General features: G+C 59.1%; 1 protein-coding gene across 1 annotated transcript; it reads right to left on the reverse strand.

Annotated features, from left to right (window-relative positions):
* Nucleotides 1–386: 386 nt before the first annotated feature.
* Nucleotides 387–15,544, reverse strand: KCTD15 (potassium channel tetramerization domain containing 15). Its single transcript, XM_060083562.1, has 7 exons — nucleotides 15,394–15,544; nucleotides 13,678–13,773; nucleotides 12,032–12,124; nucleotides 11,204–11,379; nucleotides 6,015–6,159; nucleotides 3,033–3,338; nucleotides 387–1,930 (listed from the first exon to the last, which is right to left on the reverse strand). Exons 3-7 carry the CDS (start codon nucleotides 12,095–12,097, stop codon nucleotides 1,772–1,774), a joined length of 852 nt encoding a protein of 283 aa, XP_059939545.1. The 5' UTR covers nucleotides 12,098–12,124; nucleotides 13,678–13,773; nucleotides 15,394–15,544; the 3' UTR covers nucleotides 387–1,771.
* Between the last annotated feature and the right edge of the window lie 1,346 nt (nucleotides 15,545–16,890).

Here is a 16,890-nt window from a genome sequence, read left to right on the forward strand (position 1 = left end):
CTGCTCTGCGGGGCTCTAAAGAGGACGTCAACCTCAACCAAAAACCAGAGGGAGGGAAAAATCACAAACATTGAAGACTGGGTTCAAAAGCCCCTGGACACTTTGGGTCTGCCTTTCCCCAGCTTGCATCTGGTCAGGGGCTGTGAATCAGAATTCCGAATCTGTGCTGCCCAGGGGGCACAGGCACAGCCGTGAGGAAACACCCAAATACAATTAACAACAGCAAGCTCAGGACCCTTGTCCCTGCCCCACCCCCAGTTACCGCTGCTGGTTCTTCCTCATCTGAACTGAAGGAACCGAGGGAGGAATCCCATCCTCAAACCTCCCTGCACAGCACGGAATGCTGGAAGCTGGCTGCCGCTTCTGCACAGGATGGAGCCTCAGTCTTTCGCTTTATAGCATCATTTATGGCATGAACTAGGAACATAATGTGTTTACACAAACACGTGACAATTGTACATCAGCATCTTTACAATATTAAAGGAGTCATATACAAGTCTACAGGCATCGTACAAGGGGCAGTGCTGGCCAGGACGCCCCGCCCACCCAGCAGTTCTCTGCGGTTTCTCCAACCCGGGAAAGAGCCATCTCAGGAGGGGAGGGGAACTGTGACAAGGCAGGCGGTATCCATCTTTGGGCCTGTCACCTGAGTGGCAGCAGGTCTGTGAGGACCCCTCAGAGGCAGCCCTCATTGGAATCCAGGGCCAAGAACCCAAGGTATGACTCTGTCCGGGTCTTACTGGCAAGCTAGTGTAACAACAGTCTAATTAAAATTCAGTGTGCATGTGAGTGTGGGAAAATCAGAGTGGGGGACGGCTTCCTGAGCTGGGGACCCAGAGGATGCTGCTGACAGATGGGCCCCTTCACCATGGGGCCCATTCCTGAGGTAAGGATGTGGCGTGGCCCCGTGGCTGGTCCTGATGGGGAGATGACTTCTCTGGGAGCCCAGGTGTGTGCACGCACAGATAGGAATCGAAGGCCCTGGGCATTAGTTGGTCAGGTGGCTCTCAAGTGTGGCCTGTGCCCCAGGCAGCAGCAAAGGTAGGGTCTCAAGTGGTTCCACAGCTATCCATCCCCCACGCCTGTACCACCCTCCTCCCAGCAGCACAACCCCGTGGGAGCCCAGTTTCAGCCCCTGTGGCACTGCCATCCCTGCATCTGCCCCTAGAGCAGAGACCAGAAGTCTCCAAGCCCTGCTCTGCGGGCACCTGGGCCCGAGTGTCCGGCAGCTCTTCCACCCCCTCATGCAGACATGCTGCGCGTCCGACTGAGCTGAGCACCAGATAAAGAAGCATTGGTCCTTGTCGGCCTCTCTGACTTGTGCACTTACAGTTACTTCCGACTTAAATACTGTAGAAAAATAAGTCATCTCTGACGCAAGGAGACCCACTGGAGTCTGCTGTGTGGTGAAGGATGGACAGCTCCTCAGTGTGCACTGGGGAGGCCTCTGCTGACCCTGCCTTGGCACATGTGGAGCCTCGAGGACCGGACTGGGAGCCGAGGGGCCCAGACAACTGGTGGCCGAGTTCTCCCACCTCGGCATCTTTGGGTCACATCAACAGTCCTTCAGTGGACATGCCTCCAGCATCCCACATTCTGTTGCCATGACACATGGGGCCTTGGGGCTCTCTGGGCAGGCTTTGGACCCTCCAGCCCCACCCTCAGTCTCATGGCCACCGCTAAGCAGGCATAGGTAGAACTCTAGCACTGTTTCCTGGTCCCTGGGGGGTCCCCAGGGCCCAGAGGCCTCAGGTGGGCACTGAGGCAGGGCCTAGTCCAGGGGCTCCTGCTTTATTCGGACAGCAGTGGGCGTGGGCTGCGGTCGTCGTTCCTCCCGGCACAGCACATATTCACTGAACTGGGATGAGTCCACGCCACCCCCGCAGGATGCAGCCATGCTGAAACCCCTCTGGAACAGCCTCTCCAGGACCTGCCGGGGAAGAAACAGGGGTCAGTCCTGCCCAGCTGCAAGAGTCTGCCTGCCCTGCCTGGTGGGCAAGCGGGCACTAGTCAGGGCAAGCTACCTTCTCCTGTTAAGACATGTCTTGCTTGCTGACAGAGGTCCCTGCAGTGGGCCAGCCACAGAAGGGACAGGGGGCAGCCAAACCTGGATGGGCGACCACCCTGCTGCCCTCAGGGGTCCACAACCTTGATTGGGCCCCTCTCTCTCCAGACACATGGTCCCAGGTTCCCCTCCCTCACTGAGGCCCCAGTAATAGAGACCCTGCCCCCAGCCTCTGGGCAGCCACCTGCTTCCCTGAGCTGCGAGTCCCAGATGGTTTGTTGCCTGGGGGCCCATCAGCTCAAGGGAGCTTGGGGTGGAGAGGAGGCATCCTCCTGATGTTTGAGTCTCTGCAGGTCTCCGTGTCCACGTGGGCGGGCTTGCGCCTCTGTGAGGGCAGGGCCCGGTCACTGTGTGTGACACCTGGATCCTGCAACTAGCAAGTTCTGACGGACAGCTTGCGGAATTTCCCCCACAAAGTCCACTCTGTCCCAAGCCTGAAATAGGAGTCTGCTCTTGGGTCTGGAAGTGCTGATGGAAAATAGGGCTCCACTCCATGTGGGGCTTCCCAGCTCTTAGACCCATCTGGGGAAAGCCAGCCCAAACAGGCACTGGGCGGCTGTTTGGGTGCTGGTGGCCCCGGGCAGCATGATGAGGAGGGGGGCTCCAGGCCGCCGCCACTCTCAGCCTCTGACCTGCTGCTCCCACTGCCTGGGTTTAATTTGAATCCAAAGTCAGACTCTGGGTGTCAAATGAAGCACACTTTGTTGAAAATACTCTAGGCCATTTTTAGAGAACATCTTTTCAGGAAAAAAAAAAAGCATAGATCAATTTTTTTAAGTCCACCCCCCAGGCGCCATCATTTAATTATGAGCGGGACATAAATTATGCATCGACACATTGTTGCCTTTTCTGTTAAGATGGCACTGGAGGGCCTCGCCATTGCCGGGACCGAGCCTCCCTCCACCTCCCTCTGCCGCCGGAGGGCGCCGGCGAGGCACGGGGGAGGCAGCGGCCGGCCAGCCCTCACCTGCACCGAGTTGAGCCGGCAGTAGCCGTTGAGCGGGAAGCGGATGACGTGCGTGGGGTCCTGGTTCCAGCCGGCGTTGACCGAGTTGCACATGACGTCCCCAGTCTCAGGGAAGACCTCCTCGATGAGAGCCTTCTCGCCGCTGAGCGCGATCCGCTCACCCAGGTCCGGCGTGACTCGCACCACCAGGCAGTCGCAGGCCCGGCTGCGGCGCCGCTGCGCCTGCTCCTGCTGCCAGCGCTCCAGCTCGCGCACCATGGGCTGCAGCTGGTAGTAGCGCGCCTCCTCGTACAGCAGGCTGAAGTCCTGCGGGCACGCGCACACGGCTGGGGGAGGTGGGGATCTGCCCTGCCGGCTACAGGGGGCGCCCGTCTCACAACCCGCACCCCCAGGGCACAGTGTGGTCTGGGATGGTTTGTCCCCATTGTAGGGATGGGGAAAACGAGGCTCGGCTGAATGTGTGCCCCCCAAAAAAGGTCTTGCCTCCATCCAGGCAGCGGCTGGTGTGCACCTGTCCCAAGACCCCCTGAGCTCTTCCATCTGGCCCCAAGCACTGGGGGTGGCTTCATCCCCCTGAAGCAGAGAGAAGCCTCTGGATAGACCCGGAGGTTAGAGGAGCCAGAGGCTGTGCGGATGCCTGGAAACCTGCTGATTTGTCAGCAAGGCACTGGGCAGCCCCGTCCTCACCTGCCCTGGAGGAGCTCACCGCGGGGCAGGGAGGCGAAACAGACCTGTCTGGGTTGGATTTTCGGCATCATTATCTACCAGACCTTCTCTGAGCCTCAGTTTCCTCATCTACAAAATGGATGTAAACACCCAGCTCAAAGAGGGGGTGGAGCTTAAAGGACAACAAGATCGGCCCCTGCGCTCGCAGGCAGTGTGAGGAGGTGTCTGGGGGGACACCCCCCTCTCACCAGCAGCCCACTCCCGGGCTGGCAGGCTCGCACCAACCACCCCTCAGGCCCTGATGATCAGACCACTGCCCCGGTCAAACACATGTCCACCCACACCCACCCCAGCCCTGAGTAGCTGAGGACCCATGACCACCCCACTCAGCTTAAGTCCGGCTGGTGAGCCTGAGGACCCCTGGGGGGAGGCAAGGAAGCCCAACCCGCAAAGCCGGGCCCACCCCACTGTCCCTAAGTCCGTTCCTCCTGCTGACTGACCCCAGCTTTCGGAGTCACCCCAAGGGAAGCCTCCCCAGGCCTGTCATCAGTCAAGAATGCATCCTGTGGAGCTAGAGACTGTCATACAGAGTGAAGTAAGTCAGAGAGAGAAAAACAAATATTGTATATTAACACATGTATGTGGAACCTAGAAAAATGGTACAGGTGAACCGGTCTGCAGGGCAGAAATAGAGACACAGATGTAGAGAACAAACGTATGGACACCAAGGGGGGAAAGTGGCGGGGGGTGGGTGGGGATGGTGGTGGGATGAATTGGGAAATTGGGATTGACATGTGTACACTAATATGTATAAAATAGGTAACTAATAAGAACTGCTGTATAAAAAATAAATAAAATAAAATTCAAAAATTTAAAAGAACCCATCCTGTCCCTCCACAGGGGTTCCTCAGGGCACCATGCCGGGCCTCTGCTCTCATCCACGCAAGGTTTGAAATGATGTCTGCAAACCAACAACCCCACTTCCTTCCTCACAGCCCAGAACATCTCCCCCAGATGCCCCACCAGCTCTTCCACACAGGAGTGCGGTGCCTGTTCCCTGTTGTGCGGTGCGGTGCCCCCAACCTGTTCTACCCTGGGCCTCCACACATCCACTCAGGACTGAAGCTGCAGGCCAGAGGCACCCTCGAGAGCCCCCGACCCTCACCATCCACACCCGTGGCTTCTGCATCTTCTTCCTAAGCAGTGAATCTAATCTACCACTCTGTTCCACCTTCACTGCCTCTACCCTCCTGCTCCCCTCCGCATCCTTTTCCACACAACAGATCTGATGGTCATGCCCCTACTCACAACCCTTCCACTGCATTCAGGGTAAAAAGCCAAATGCTGAGCCAGCCACCAAGGTCCTGACACCAAGCAGCAGCCTTCCTTCCTGCTCTTCCCTTCCCAGTTCATATGGTCCCAGGCTGCCACCTATCCAGCTCCCTGCCCTCCCCTCTCCCCTCCCCACCAAGGCCCTCACACCTGTCTGAACCCATTCCTCCGCCATGACCCAGAGAAATAGCCTTGCCTCCAAACCCACCCAGGCCCCCTTTCCGCATGGTTCACCCTCACAATACTCTCTGCTTCTCTGAAGTGTTTGCCCCTGTGGAATTCAGGTGTTTCTTTGTTCATCATCTGTCTTCCCACTGGACCGTAACCACTATGGGGACAGGACCCATGTCTGCCTTGTCTTTCACTGCATTTTCAGCCCGAGTTCGGCTGTTGGTACCCAGGAACTGAATTGAATGAAGGAGAAAACAGCCCCAGGGCCACTGGGTCCTCTGGGTGCCAGCAGGAAGAAAGAAAGGAAGGACATTTGCTGGTTGGAGCTGGGGTAGCCCAGGCATGGGCTTCCTGCCTCCGGGATCCCCGTGCCGTGAGGGGCCTGGCACCGGGGGCAGGACTCTCAGAACCAGGTCGGCTGCCGCAGACAGGCTCGCCCGGAGACCTGGGGGCAACCTTTTGTTTAAGGGTGTTTGGTTTGGATCAGTTTTCCCCCTGCCAAGTGCCTACAAGGAACAGATCTGGGAACCTCTAACTCCTGTAACTCCGGCACATGACAGTCGTTCAACACGACAAACGTGGAACCAGGGTAAGCGCCACTGCCGCTGCTTAATTGTTGTTACACCCTGATAAATAAGCTAAAAATGTGAGAAAACAAAATTAGTTTAGAAAAACTGATTTAGCCCTCGGCTTCATTGTTTAAGTTTTTATGGTTGCCATGACAACCGTGGGTCCGTTTATTAAGTCACAGCCTACCCTGTGTAATGCCACCGCACAGGCAGGGTGCCGTGCAGCTGCCGGCTGCGGACTTACCTTGAAGTCATCTGGGAGCAGCAGTTTTGACGTCCGCAGGAAGCTCAGGACATAGCGGAAAATCTCCCCATCCCGGTCGATGAAATAATGTTGCTTCAAACTGTCCAGGACGATGGGCTCGGTGCCATTGAAGAGGCGGCTTATTCTGGGAGAGATGGGGGCGGAGATGTGGGATGGAAGGGCGGGTCCACCTGCCCCACCCCGACTCCTTAGAGCTCTCCCTGCTGGAGGGGCCAGGGGCCTTACATGGTGACTCTGGGCCGCGCCAGGACTGCAAAGGATGTCTGCACACGCCAGCGGCAGCCAGGCCACAGTCAGCCGGGACACCAGCGCGGCAACCAGCACGTGCACACGCCCCGCCTACACTCACAAGCCACAGCCAGAGAGAGGCACACCCAGCTCTGTACACCCGCCCGCCCGCTGACACAGGTTACAGGCCTGGAAAACTACAGTGAGACACAGACACGGCCACCTCGTCCCAAGCACACAAACCCTTGCCAGACAGAACTGCCCAGAAAACCCCCACTGACCACCAGACATGCCGGCTCACAGCCGCCCGCCCAGTGAACACATGTAAGTAAACCAGCTGCCACGCTCCCGGATCACACACGTCCATCTCGCCCACCCGCGTGAACGAGCAGTGGACAGGACACACCTGGGCAGCAGGCACGACATCACATGGTCCCCTCCCTCACAACACGCAAATCACAGGCAGACCCAGACACATCCCGGTGAGGGACACACCAGGCAGCTACGTACGCTCAACAAACTCACAGACGAACCACCCACAGCCCTGCGCTCAGGGAACCCTAGGGGAGAACAGAGGCAGGCACCGGGGAGAGCACGTGTGTGTGCAGCTACAGTGCACGCACGTACACACACACACATGCATACCCCAGTGTGTACACACATACCAGTGTGGATGCACACAGAACAGTGCACACACGTTCTCCAATGCGTGCACATGTGCTACAGCGTGTGCGCACCGGGGAGGGGACCGCGAGGAGAGGCCAGGTCCCAGCACCCCACCTTCTGAAGGGCAGTGGCTCTGACGGAAGCACAGGAGGCTCTTGGGGCGCCCTGATGCCTGGCCCTCTCCACTCCAGGGAGGAGGAACCGGGCCTCCCCACTTCCCAGGGCGGCAGGCTCTGGTTTGGCTAACTTCCCCTGCAGACCTCAGGCCCCGGTGGGGAGAGTTAGGATACCCCGAAGAGGGGTGGGGACAGCCAAGAGCTTGACTCGGGAACCACAGGGAGGTCGGCAGGGTCTCCCCAGGGGCAGCACCTCCAGACATCCTTCGGCAGACAGGCAGGGCCGCACACACGTCCCCAGCTGGACCCTGCACAGCCCGGGAGAAGGGTGGCCCCGACCTGGGCCCCAGGCCTTCCAGCCCAACCTGTACAAGCTGAGGCTTAGCCCCCTCACTCTCTCCCTGCACCAGCAAGACCTCCCAGGAGGGCTCCCCTCTCCCTCAGGAACCCCCTCCTCCATCTGCTTCAGGTCACCGCTCCGCAGGCCCTGCCCCACTCCGGCCACTGTGCGCCAGGGCAATGAGCTGGGGGGTCACGGCACCCAAAGCCTCTCTCGGGTCCTCCAGTCACTCTGGTGGCCTGGTACACTTCACATTGACACCAGCCACTCTGGTGGCCTGGTATACTTCAGGCATTGGCCAGGAGGGTCTGCTCAGGGGTACAGTGACTAACCTGTTCTCACTGTGGGGACATGGCCCAGCAGGGCCGTATAAAGGGTAAGGCTGCCTTGTAGATGGGCATGAGCAGGCCAGGGCCCACGGGGAGGTGTGGAGAGGCCCAAGCCTGCGGAACCAGTGCTACGGTCACCCAGATACAACTCATCTCAGAGCTCCAAAGGCCATGGAGCCCTATCAAGCCCCAGGCCTGATGACAGTGACACTGGGGAACACAGCCCCGCTGGAAAGCTCTGTGGGCTCCATGGCCTATTCCAGGCCTCAAGCAACCCCAAGACCTAACCTCAGCAGAGCTTGGGCATCCAGATGTCAGAATAAGGGCCACCCAGCAGCCCTGGAGACACACAGGACCGAGCGAGGCTGCCAGGTGCCATGGGCAGTCATCAGCAGACTGCTGAGGGACCCCACGTGGCACCAGCAGGGAGAAGTCAGAGCCATTTCCATAGGTTAGCCAGCAAGTGTGAAGCCTCAGCTTCCCTGCAGAATTTTCTCCACCCTTCTTGGTTGAGCTCACGCTCTCTGTGCAGCCAGCAATGTTACACGGCTGTTTGTGTTGCAAACCCTCCTGACATCAGGCTGTGAAGCTCCAGACCTGTTGGTCTAGAGGACTCCCAATCTACCACATTCCAGGGCTTCCTGGGTTCTAGGTTGTCTTATTGGTCCAAGGCTAGAAGGCTCTCAGTTTGCCTTATTTCAGGACTGGCTGGTTCTAGGTCTTTCCACGGGTTCAGTGTCTCTTCACAGACTAAGGCCTTTCATGCCCTCAGGGTCTGAAGCTATCAAGGACATGAGCAGCTTGAGGGAAGGTTAGGACAGTCACTTCAAAGGGAGCTCCCGACAGTGTGTGTGTGTGTCTGTGTGTGTGTGTGTGCATGCGTGCGCGCGCGCGTGTGTCTGTGTGTGTGTGTGTGTGTGTCTGTGGTCTTAAGGGTCCATTCCCACCCCAGGCCACTCTCTGAGGGAGGCCGCAGGTTCGGGGTACCAACTTCAGAAGTCTTCCACAGAATAAGCTGGCCAGTTCTGACCCCAGCTGATAGGGGTTGTCTTCTTTTTCTTCTTCTTTCTTTCTTTCTTTTTTTTTTTTTAAGCTTTGGCTCCAATTTCCTGCATGTTTCAGAGGCAGGTTTTATTAGTTCTAAAGTTCCTGGACATCTTAATTTGTTGCTTCCCACAGCAAGGATGAACGCAAGCGTGGGGCTGCCGTGGCAGGAGCTAAACGCGGTGGCAGACACAGGAGTCCACTCCCAGCCCCGGGCAGCTGGGCGGGGCCGGCTCTGGGTGAGGACCCGTTGGCGCTCCCTGCCTTGCCAAGAACCAGAAGCCCAGGCATAGCTCTGTGGGCACCGGGACCTGAGGGGCTGGTGGGGCTCCTGGCATTGCCCAGGGTGGGACTTTGCTGACATTCAGAACCCCGTCCACCCCGGGTGACCTTAACACAATTCTCCATCTCTAGGTGACTTACACATCGGTGACCCTGGGTGAGGGATTGATCTTTGTTTCCAGCATTAGTGAAAAACAGTTTTTTTATTTTAATAATTTACTCAAAGAAGGACGAGAGAGATCTGAGGGGCTCTGGCCAGCAGAGCTGCCCAACCCACTTCTCAGGCCTGGCCTGACCCACTGTCCTGACTGTCCTACAGGTCACACCACCCTCCCCTGGCCTCTAGGCCAAAGCTTCAGGCTTGAGGAGCAGCTCTCCTGTGAGCCAGAAGCCATCCAGGCAGAACAACAGATTCATCCTGAGGCCCAGCCCCAGGAAAGAATGCAGACAGCCACCCGCTCTGGGCACATCCTGCTGGCCCGAGGGTCCCACAGGTCATGGGCCGACAAGATGGCCCGCCCCATGTCAGAGCAGGACAATGGGTGAGGATGGGCTTTGGGTCTGGGAGGGGAGGCCCACCCCCTGCCCGCCCTGTTCCAGGCAGTAGCCTGGAGACAGAATGAGGAGGCTGTTCCCCGCGGGCCTGGGCCATGATTACTCCAGAAAGGCAAGTGTCTGATTTCGGGACACACTCTTCAGAGAGGTTGTGGGCAAGGGTTTTGTGAATTTCACTCGCAAACGTCGTCAACCGATTAAGGGATGATCTATCTCAAACAACGCGCGAATGCCGCAGAAGGCAAAATTGAAATTAAATAAGCAGAATCCATCTCCCATCCTAGACAGGGCTCTGCCAGAGAGTGCCAGGCCGACATAGCTGACGTGGCCTCCTGGATGCTGCCCACTCCGAGACCCGCAGGTCACAACTGCCCCAGGCCTAGCCTCTGTCTGCTGAGGGAGTGAAGCTCCAACCGCCACCTGCACCCGATTTCCCAGATTCTGAACGACACGCTGCATCCACCTCCAGCACTGCCCCCTGGAGGGCGCCACCCTGGCCTCCAACGAGCTCCCAAAGCGGCCACTTCCACACACTATGAATCCTCCGTGCTCTGAGCAGCCACACCAGCGACGAGGCAGCCTGATCAGAAAGCTTCCCAGAGCCGATCCCCCTCGGTGTCTGGGGGATTAATTAACTCCTCTTTTTATTTTAAATGTCTAAAACAGAGGTGATGCCCTGCAGCCGTGGCCCTCCCGCCGCCAGCCCTCAGTGGTGGCCGCCTCACTGTACCAGGAGCAAGCAGTCCCAGGCTCAGCAAGCAGCATGCAGCAGCATCTCCAGGGGATGCTCAGAGACCCATCCCACCTCTGGTCAGCCCTGCTGTTAGAGGGGGAAACCAGGTCTGCCCCTAGGAGAGAAATGCCTGAGAGGCAAAAGCAGGAGAGTCAGCAGTGCCCGGCGCCTCCCACAGAAGGAGTCAGGAGCACCGGGGAGCTGGGCAGAGTGTAAAGCTCCCTGTAGGGAGGGTCCTGGTCAGAGACGCTTTGCCCGCTGATGGCGGCATGTGGCTCATGCTTATCCATAGCTGTGGATATCCCCGAACATCATGGAATTCCTAGCCAGTCACTGCAACCCCCCCAAATCCAAGGGAGCCTGCTGCTAGCCCTTAGGGTCCAGCCGTGGCCACCCAAACAGGCAAAGATGACAAATTGCAGCTCCCCCTCACCCTTCCCCTTATGCTCTATCCCAAGGGTTAGACTCGGACATAGGATGAACTATTTCTCCCCAGCATGACCCCAAGAAGTACGCAGCATTGCTCACGAATGGTCCCCTGCAAAGGCCAGGCTTGAGTCTCACTCAAGAGTAACCTGAAGAAACATGAGATTCCCCAGCCAGCTGCTGGCCAGCTGCAGGTGGGGCTGGCTCTGAAAAGTGGCCTCTGCCAGTGAGTCAGGAACTCCCCCTAACACTACCAATGCCACCAGCTCAGGGTCACAAGTCCCTGTGCAAAGCAGCCACTGACAGGGGCACTCTGCTTCCTAAACCCTAGTTCCCCAGGTCTAGGAGCAGGGGGGCCTTGGAGAGCCCTGCGTGTTGGCTGGTAGCAGGTTACAGATGCTGCCTGTCACCACTGCACGCCCCGGTGCCATGAGGGGCTTGGCTCTTACCTGGAGTCAGGGTACTTGGTGAGCGTGGCCAGGCTGCTGGTGTACATGTGGCCGCCCACGTCGATGTGCACAGGCGCGTTGGACTTAGTGAGCTGGGCTGGCAGTGGGATCCCCTGGGCGGCCAGGGGAGACACAGGCGACCGGGTGAGAGACAACCGAGACATGCTTCCTCCCTCCTGGAGATGGAAACAAGGCACAAAACAAGGGTTTCTCCACGACGGAGCTCTGCACTCCTTTTATTGCCAATGTGATCACAGATCTAATCAGATCACTTCTGCCTGTGCCTGATCACATATTCAGCTGACAAATTATGGCCACCACTGTAATTAAGTGTATTTGCATCATTTTCTTCAAAGTACCAGAGGGAAAAAAGAAAGATGCTTATTAGCAATAAGAAATCAAGAAAAAAAAATTTTTTTCAAGGTGTCAGCCTCCAGGGGCATAAAACAAACTGCAAAATTCTAATTAAAGGTCGTGGGCTTATGTGTTAGATGTGAAATATCCCCTGACAAACGAATCACCAATTTGTGAATTGGGATTCAGGGGTTTTTGCAAGTTTGTCTCAGTAACGAGACACCTCTAAATTAGTGACTTCCTCAGCACCTAAGGCGTTGAGTTTTATACATGTAGTAAATTTCACATCAAATTAAGAGCATGTTTGTTTCAAAAAAAAAATACATAATCGTACGGCCAGTCAACAGCCATCTCTTGAATGCCACAGCTATGGCTGCGGCTGCGAGGAGGGGCAGCCAGTGAGCTGGCGCTTGGGAAGAGGGCAAAGAGGGGGACACCAGCCCTTGACCCAGCCCCCACCCTGCCGGCTCTCACCGCGGTGCCAGTGCTGCCGTGGGCGTGAAGCGAGGACCCGCTCGGCCGCTCCTTGCGGTGAGGCATCTAGGCTTCCATCGCTGCCCAGAGTATCTGTGGGAAGCAGCAACACAACCAGACAGGACTTACTCCTCAGTGGTCCTGGGCGCCACGTCTCCCAGTCAAAGATGCTTACAATCCTGCTTTATGAACATGCGTCCCAGGACCCCATGCCCTACCACACTGCCCGCTACTATCCTGTCCCCACACCCCAAAGCAAGCCTCCGGGCCATAGGAGATTACTTACACAGACACACACAGACACACACACACACACTCACTCACTCACTCACACATGTGTTTTCAGGGCAGCTCCATGTCTGCTAATTCAGCTAATGACAGAACTGAAACATATGCTCACCATTATTGCCCCCAAAATGTTTCAGAACAAATCCGATTTTCTTGGTATTTTGGTTTCAAGACACGTTACCAAGCATGTCTCCTCTTGCTTCAGAGGGAACCCTGGGAACCACAGCTCAGAGAGGATCCCCCCCCACCCTCCATGGGCTGGGGAGCCCCAGGACCTCTTTGAACACCATCTCTGCAGTGTTAAGATGCAGTTTGCAACTGGCTGGACACAGAGAAGCCAGGGAAGAGTGAAAGTCACTTAGGAAGCCACCGCTCCCCCTGTGGCTCCTTAGAGAAGAAAACTTGTCTTTGTTTGCCCAGCCTGCACCTCTGCAGTTTCTCCCCAGACCCCGGGAGTGGTCTTATCTGTGCCTAATACATGCCAGATCCCTTTGGGATCACAGCCCCAAGGCATTAGAAAGCTGGCCAGAAGGAAACAGCAGCTCAGCTAATGAACTCTCTCCTGCCTCTCCTCTGAGCCGCAACCACCTGAAATAAGACTGTCCCACAGTCTCTAGAAGTTGTCTGAGAACACTTTGCAGGCCCTATGCTGGAGAAGAGCAGGTTTAAGCAGACCCTTCCACTGACCTGGGGCTGGGGGAGACGTGCACAGTGACTGTCATCCCCCCCGCCCCCACTGGCTTCCATATACCTAAACCTGGACTTATCCGTTGCAGGGGTAACCCGAACCTCTCTCAAGGATTGACTTTGTGCCTTGAAATTCAACATCCAGTTTTAATACATGAACCAAGGTCCAATGAGAATCAAATCCTGCAAATTTAAGCCGGGTCACTCTCCCAGGATTTGTCCTGCCCTCGGTGTCCTGGCAAGTCCTCTGACAGGAAACCGGTGGGGGTGGCTATTAGCAGACAGTAATGTTTAACGTCTAGCTGTCCGGGGTCTGCTGCTTTGGGCATTCCCGAGTTCCCGCAAGCTTCAAAAAGAAAACCAGGTCACTTATCTCAAGGAGGTTCTGAGAAACCAAAACATATCTCAGGAATGGGCTATCCTGCCCTGGGAGGCTCTGCTAGGGAGGAGTCAGAAGGAAAGCCACGCTGAGGATAAACTGTGCTGGAAGGAATTCCGATGGAACGTCTATCAAAGCAGTCTGCACAATGCCGGCCCTACTGCCAGGACACTACTCAGAAGTGACATTTAACACCAAGAACCCGTCACAAAAGCTGCTCCATCCTGTTCTCACCCAGACTTTTCCATCGCAAGCACTACTACCTGATGTTCATGGCACACCAGAAACTCACCATTGGAAGCCCCAGGCTGTACGCCTTGCCGCGAACCTCCACTGCTCCCTCTGACAAACGCATCTGTGCTGGACAACGACCCTTTCCCCGAGACCACTGCCAAGGTCAGAAGCATAAAGTGGGTGCAGGAAGAGACACAAGTTCATTCCGCCAGCACCAGCATCAAACCCATGACCGGCCCCAGCTCGCCACGCCCCTCCCGAGGCTCAGCCAAACCGCCTGTTGCAGGGGCCTCGGCGGTAGTGTGCTGCACGGCCCGCGGGTCTCCAAACTGGCTGGGTATTGACCCGCTTCTCCAAGCTGCGTAGGGAGCCCGGGGTCCCGCGCCCGCCCGCCACCGAGCCCCGCCCGCCCGAGCAGAGGGAAGCGAGCAGAATGCCATGCTCATTTACACACAAAATGATTTTGTGTCCCATTGTGCTCGCAGTTGTTCAGCTCTCTGGGGGTGATTAAACTGGATGAGCTGCGGCAGCTTGAGACGATTTCACTAAATCGCTTCTTCGTGAAGTCGCTTCTTTGCTAAGCTGTTATTTTAACCATAAAAGGTAAACAGAAGGCGGCTCGAGAACTCCCTTCAGGTCTGCGCCCAGGGCGCCAGCCCCGGGCAAGAGGGCCAGGGGCCTGCAGAATTGTCCAGGGGGCGGGCCGGAAGGGAGGCAGGCGGGCCACCTGGCGCGCGCCAGCCCGGCCGCGGAGCCCGCCGGCCGGTGTGAACTTCGTTCGGGGCGGCCGGAGCCGGCTGGGTGCAGGCCGGCGGCGCCGCGGGCGGCGGTGGCCGCGGCACCCAAAGCGCCTGGCAGGACCGCGAGGGTGTGCGGCACGGGCGGGGCGGAAGACAAAGTTAAATCAAGAAGCAGACACTTAGAGACCACAGATGGGAAGGTCGCCTAATTAAGGACGTAAAAGCGCTTTTGTTCTCAAAGTTTATTGTTGCCGGGATTTAAAAAAAATTAATTGAAACTAATGCTGTTATTCACTCGTGCACTTAAATTCCTTCATGCACATTTGAGACGCAGAGTGAAAACTTGAAGCTGATCTTTATGCAGTCGGAGGTGGGGGGAGCGGGAGGACTGAAACGCGCTCCAGCTACGGGAGAGGGGGGCTGTTTGAGAGTGTGCCGGTGCGCGCGTCCAGGTCAAGGGGTACCGGCGGGAATCGGGGATCCGGAGGCGGCGATCGCATCTCCGCGCGGCCCGCCTGGGGCTCTAGACCACCAGACCGCCAGCCCCTCCCGCTCCGTTTCGGACTCGCGGGTGGGCGTCAGAGGACGCACATCTGTCCCGTTGGAGACTTTTTCTCTCTCTGATTTGGACACCAAGCCGGGCCCAGTCAGCCGAAGCCCCGGCTGCGTGAGCCGGGTTCTGACCCCGGAAACACGCCGGCCCTGCAGGGCGCTCGGCCCGGCACTGAGGCCCGAGTGCCGGGACGTGAACACCCCCTCACCCCCACCTCCCCGTGCGGCAGGAAGCTCGGTGCCCGCCCGCGTGGGGAGGGTCCACCCGGTGCCAGGGCCGGCCCACGTGGGCAGTCCCCCCCTCCCGCACCAGGCCTTTGTGCTGGGTGCCCCCGTGCCGCCAGCCCCCGCCGCCCTGCACCGGGACAAAGAAGCCGCCCCTCCCACGTCCGAATCACGGCCGGGCGACTTTCTGGCGATCGCAGCCACTTTAGGGACAGGGGTGCGCGTCGCTGAGCGGTGGCCGCCCGCGCGAGGCTTACCTCGGAGCCGGAGCGGCGGATCGGACTCGGGCGCAGCCCCCGCCCCGCGCAGCCGCTGGTCTCGGGCGCCGGGCGCAGCCTCGTCGCCTCCGCTCGCTGCGCGGGTCGCTCCGGTCTCGTCCTGGAGTTACTTTCTCTCTCGCCCCCAACCCTCCCCCCACCCACCCCTCCCGCCCCGGCCCCCGCTTCGCGCGGCCCCTCGCGGCGCGGCGCGCCGGGGCCTCCCCTCCCCGCCCTCCCCTCGCCTCCTCCCCTCCTCGCGGCGGCCGCCGCCGCCTCCTCCTCGCGCCGCTCTCCGGCTGCCCTCCCGCCGTTCCCACCTCCTCTCCTCCCTCCTCTCTCTCCAGCGGCCTTCCCCGATTGCTGGCGAGAAAACCAGCCCCCCACCTTAGCCCGTAGCCCGCGCCCCGTCGCGGCCGAGCCCGGACGCAAAGGGCAGCGATCCGGCTCCAAATTACCCAGCGCTGCGAGCGCGAGCGGGAGCGCGCGGCGACTCCTGGCTCGGGGCTCGGCTGCGCCGCGGGGCAGAGGATTAGAGTCGCAATTAGCTCCGCGCGCCCGCGCCTGCCGCGCTCGGCGACAAAAATGCGCCGTTTCCCTTCCTTTAGCCGGGCGATCACCACCCGCCTCCCCCGGAGTCCGCGCCTTCCCGTCGGGGCCTCCGCCAGGACCCTCCCGGGAGCGGTGCGCCCAGGCCCCCGCGCCCTCCGCCGCCCAGCCCCCCGCCCCCCGCCGGCCAGCCACGCGGCGCCCGGGCCTCCTCCGGGCTCGGGAGGGGGCGGGGGAGAAGCTGATTTTAATCATTGTCATTTCATCTGATGTAATATTTCCCCGGGCGCTTTCAGCTGGGCATAAATTTTCGGCTCCCAAATAAGTAACACAGGGCACGTTTCTCACATTTCTTGACTCCTCGGTTACAAAGAGGAGAGCAGCCGCCGCCGCGGCGCCCGGGGGTAGGGGCGGGACTCGGGAAGAAACTGGGCTGCGAGTCGGCCGGGGCTGCAGAGGAGCCGGGGGCCGGTGCCGCCCCTCCCCCTCCCCCTCCCTGGCCTTCCTCCCCGGGTCTCTGCCCCGGCTGCCCCTCTACCGGGGAGCAGCGCCGCCCGTGACGTCTGCGGACACGCGGTCGGCCACCGCGGGGGAGGGGCACACGGGGGGCGCCCAGCCGGCCCCCCGCCGCCAGACGCGCCATTTCCTTTACGCGCGCGGCGCGATGGAGACGTCTACCGCCAAGACTCCCCGCGGCGCTGAGGCCTGCGCCCGGGGCGTCCCTCCTGGTCCTCGAGTCGGCTGCCCCTTCCTCCTCCTCTTCTACCTCCTCCTCCCCTTCCTCTTTCTCCTGTTTCCCTTGCGCCCCGCCCGTCCCCCCTCCTCCTCCTGGACCATTTCCCGGCTCCTAGGAAACGGAGCGCGGAGCCTCCGGTGCAGTGCGTCCGGCCTGCACTGCGCCCCCGTCCGGCTCCGGGGACGCCCGGGCCAGAGCCAGGCTCGAGCTGG

This window comes from Mesoplodon densirostris, chromosome 19 (assembly GCF_025265405.1).
Source record: "Mesoplodon densirostris isolate mMesDen1 chromosome 19, mMesDen1 primary haplotype, whole genome shotgun sequence".
In the NCBI taxonomy this organism is placed as follows: Eukaryota; Metazoa; Chordata; class Mammalia; order Artiodactyla; family Ziphiidae; genus Mesoplodon; species Mesoplodon densirostris.

Coding starts and splice junctions, on each gene's coding strand:
- KCTD15 (XM_060083562.1), bottom strand. CDS start 12,097: ATGCCTCACCGCAAGGAGCGGCCGAGCGGGTCCTCGCTTCACGCCCAC. Junction 3,339..6,014: donor TGCTCCCAGATGACTTCAAG/GTAAGTCCGCAG, acceptor GCGTGCCCGCAG/GACTTCAGCCTGCTGTACGA. Junction 1,931..3,032: donor GCCGGCTCAACTCGGTGCAG/GTGAGGGCTGGC, acceptor CTTCCCCGGCAG/GTCCTGGAGAGGCTGTTCCA.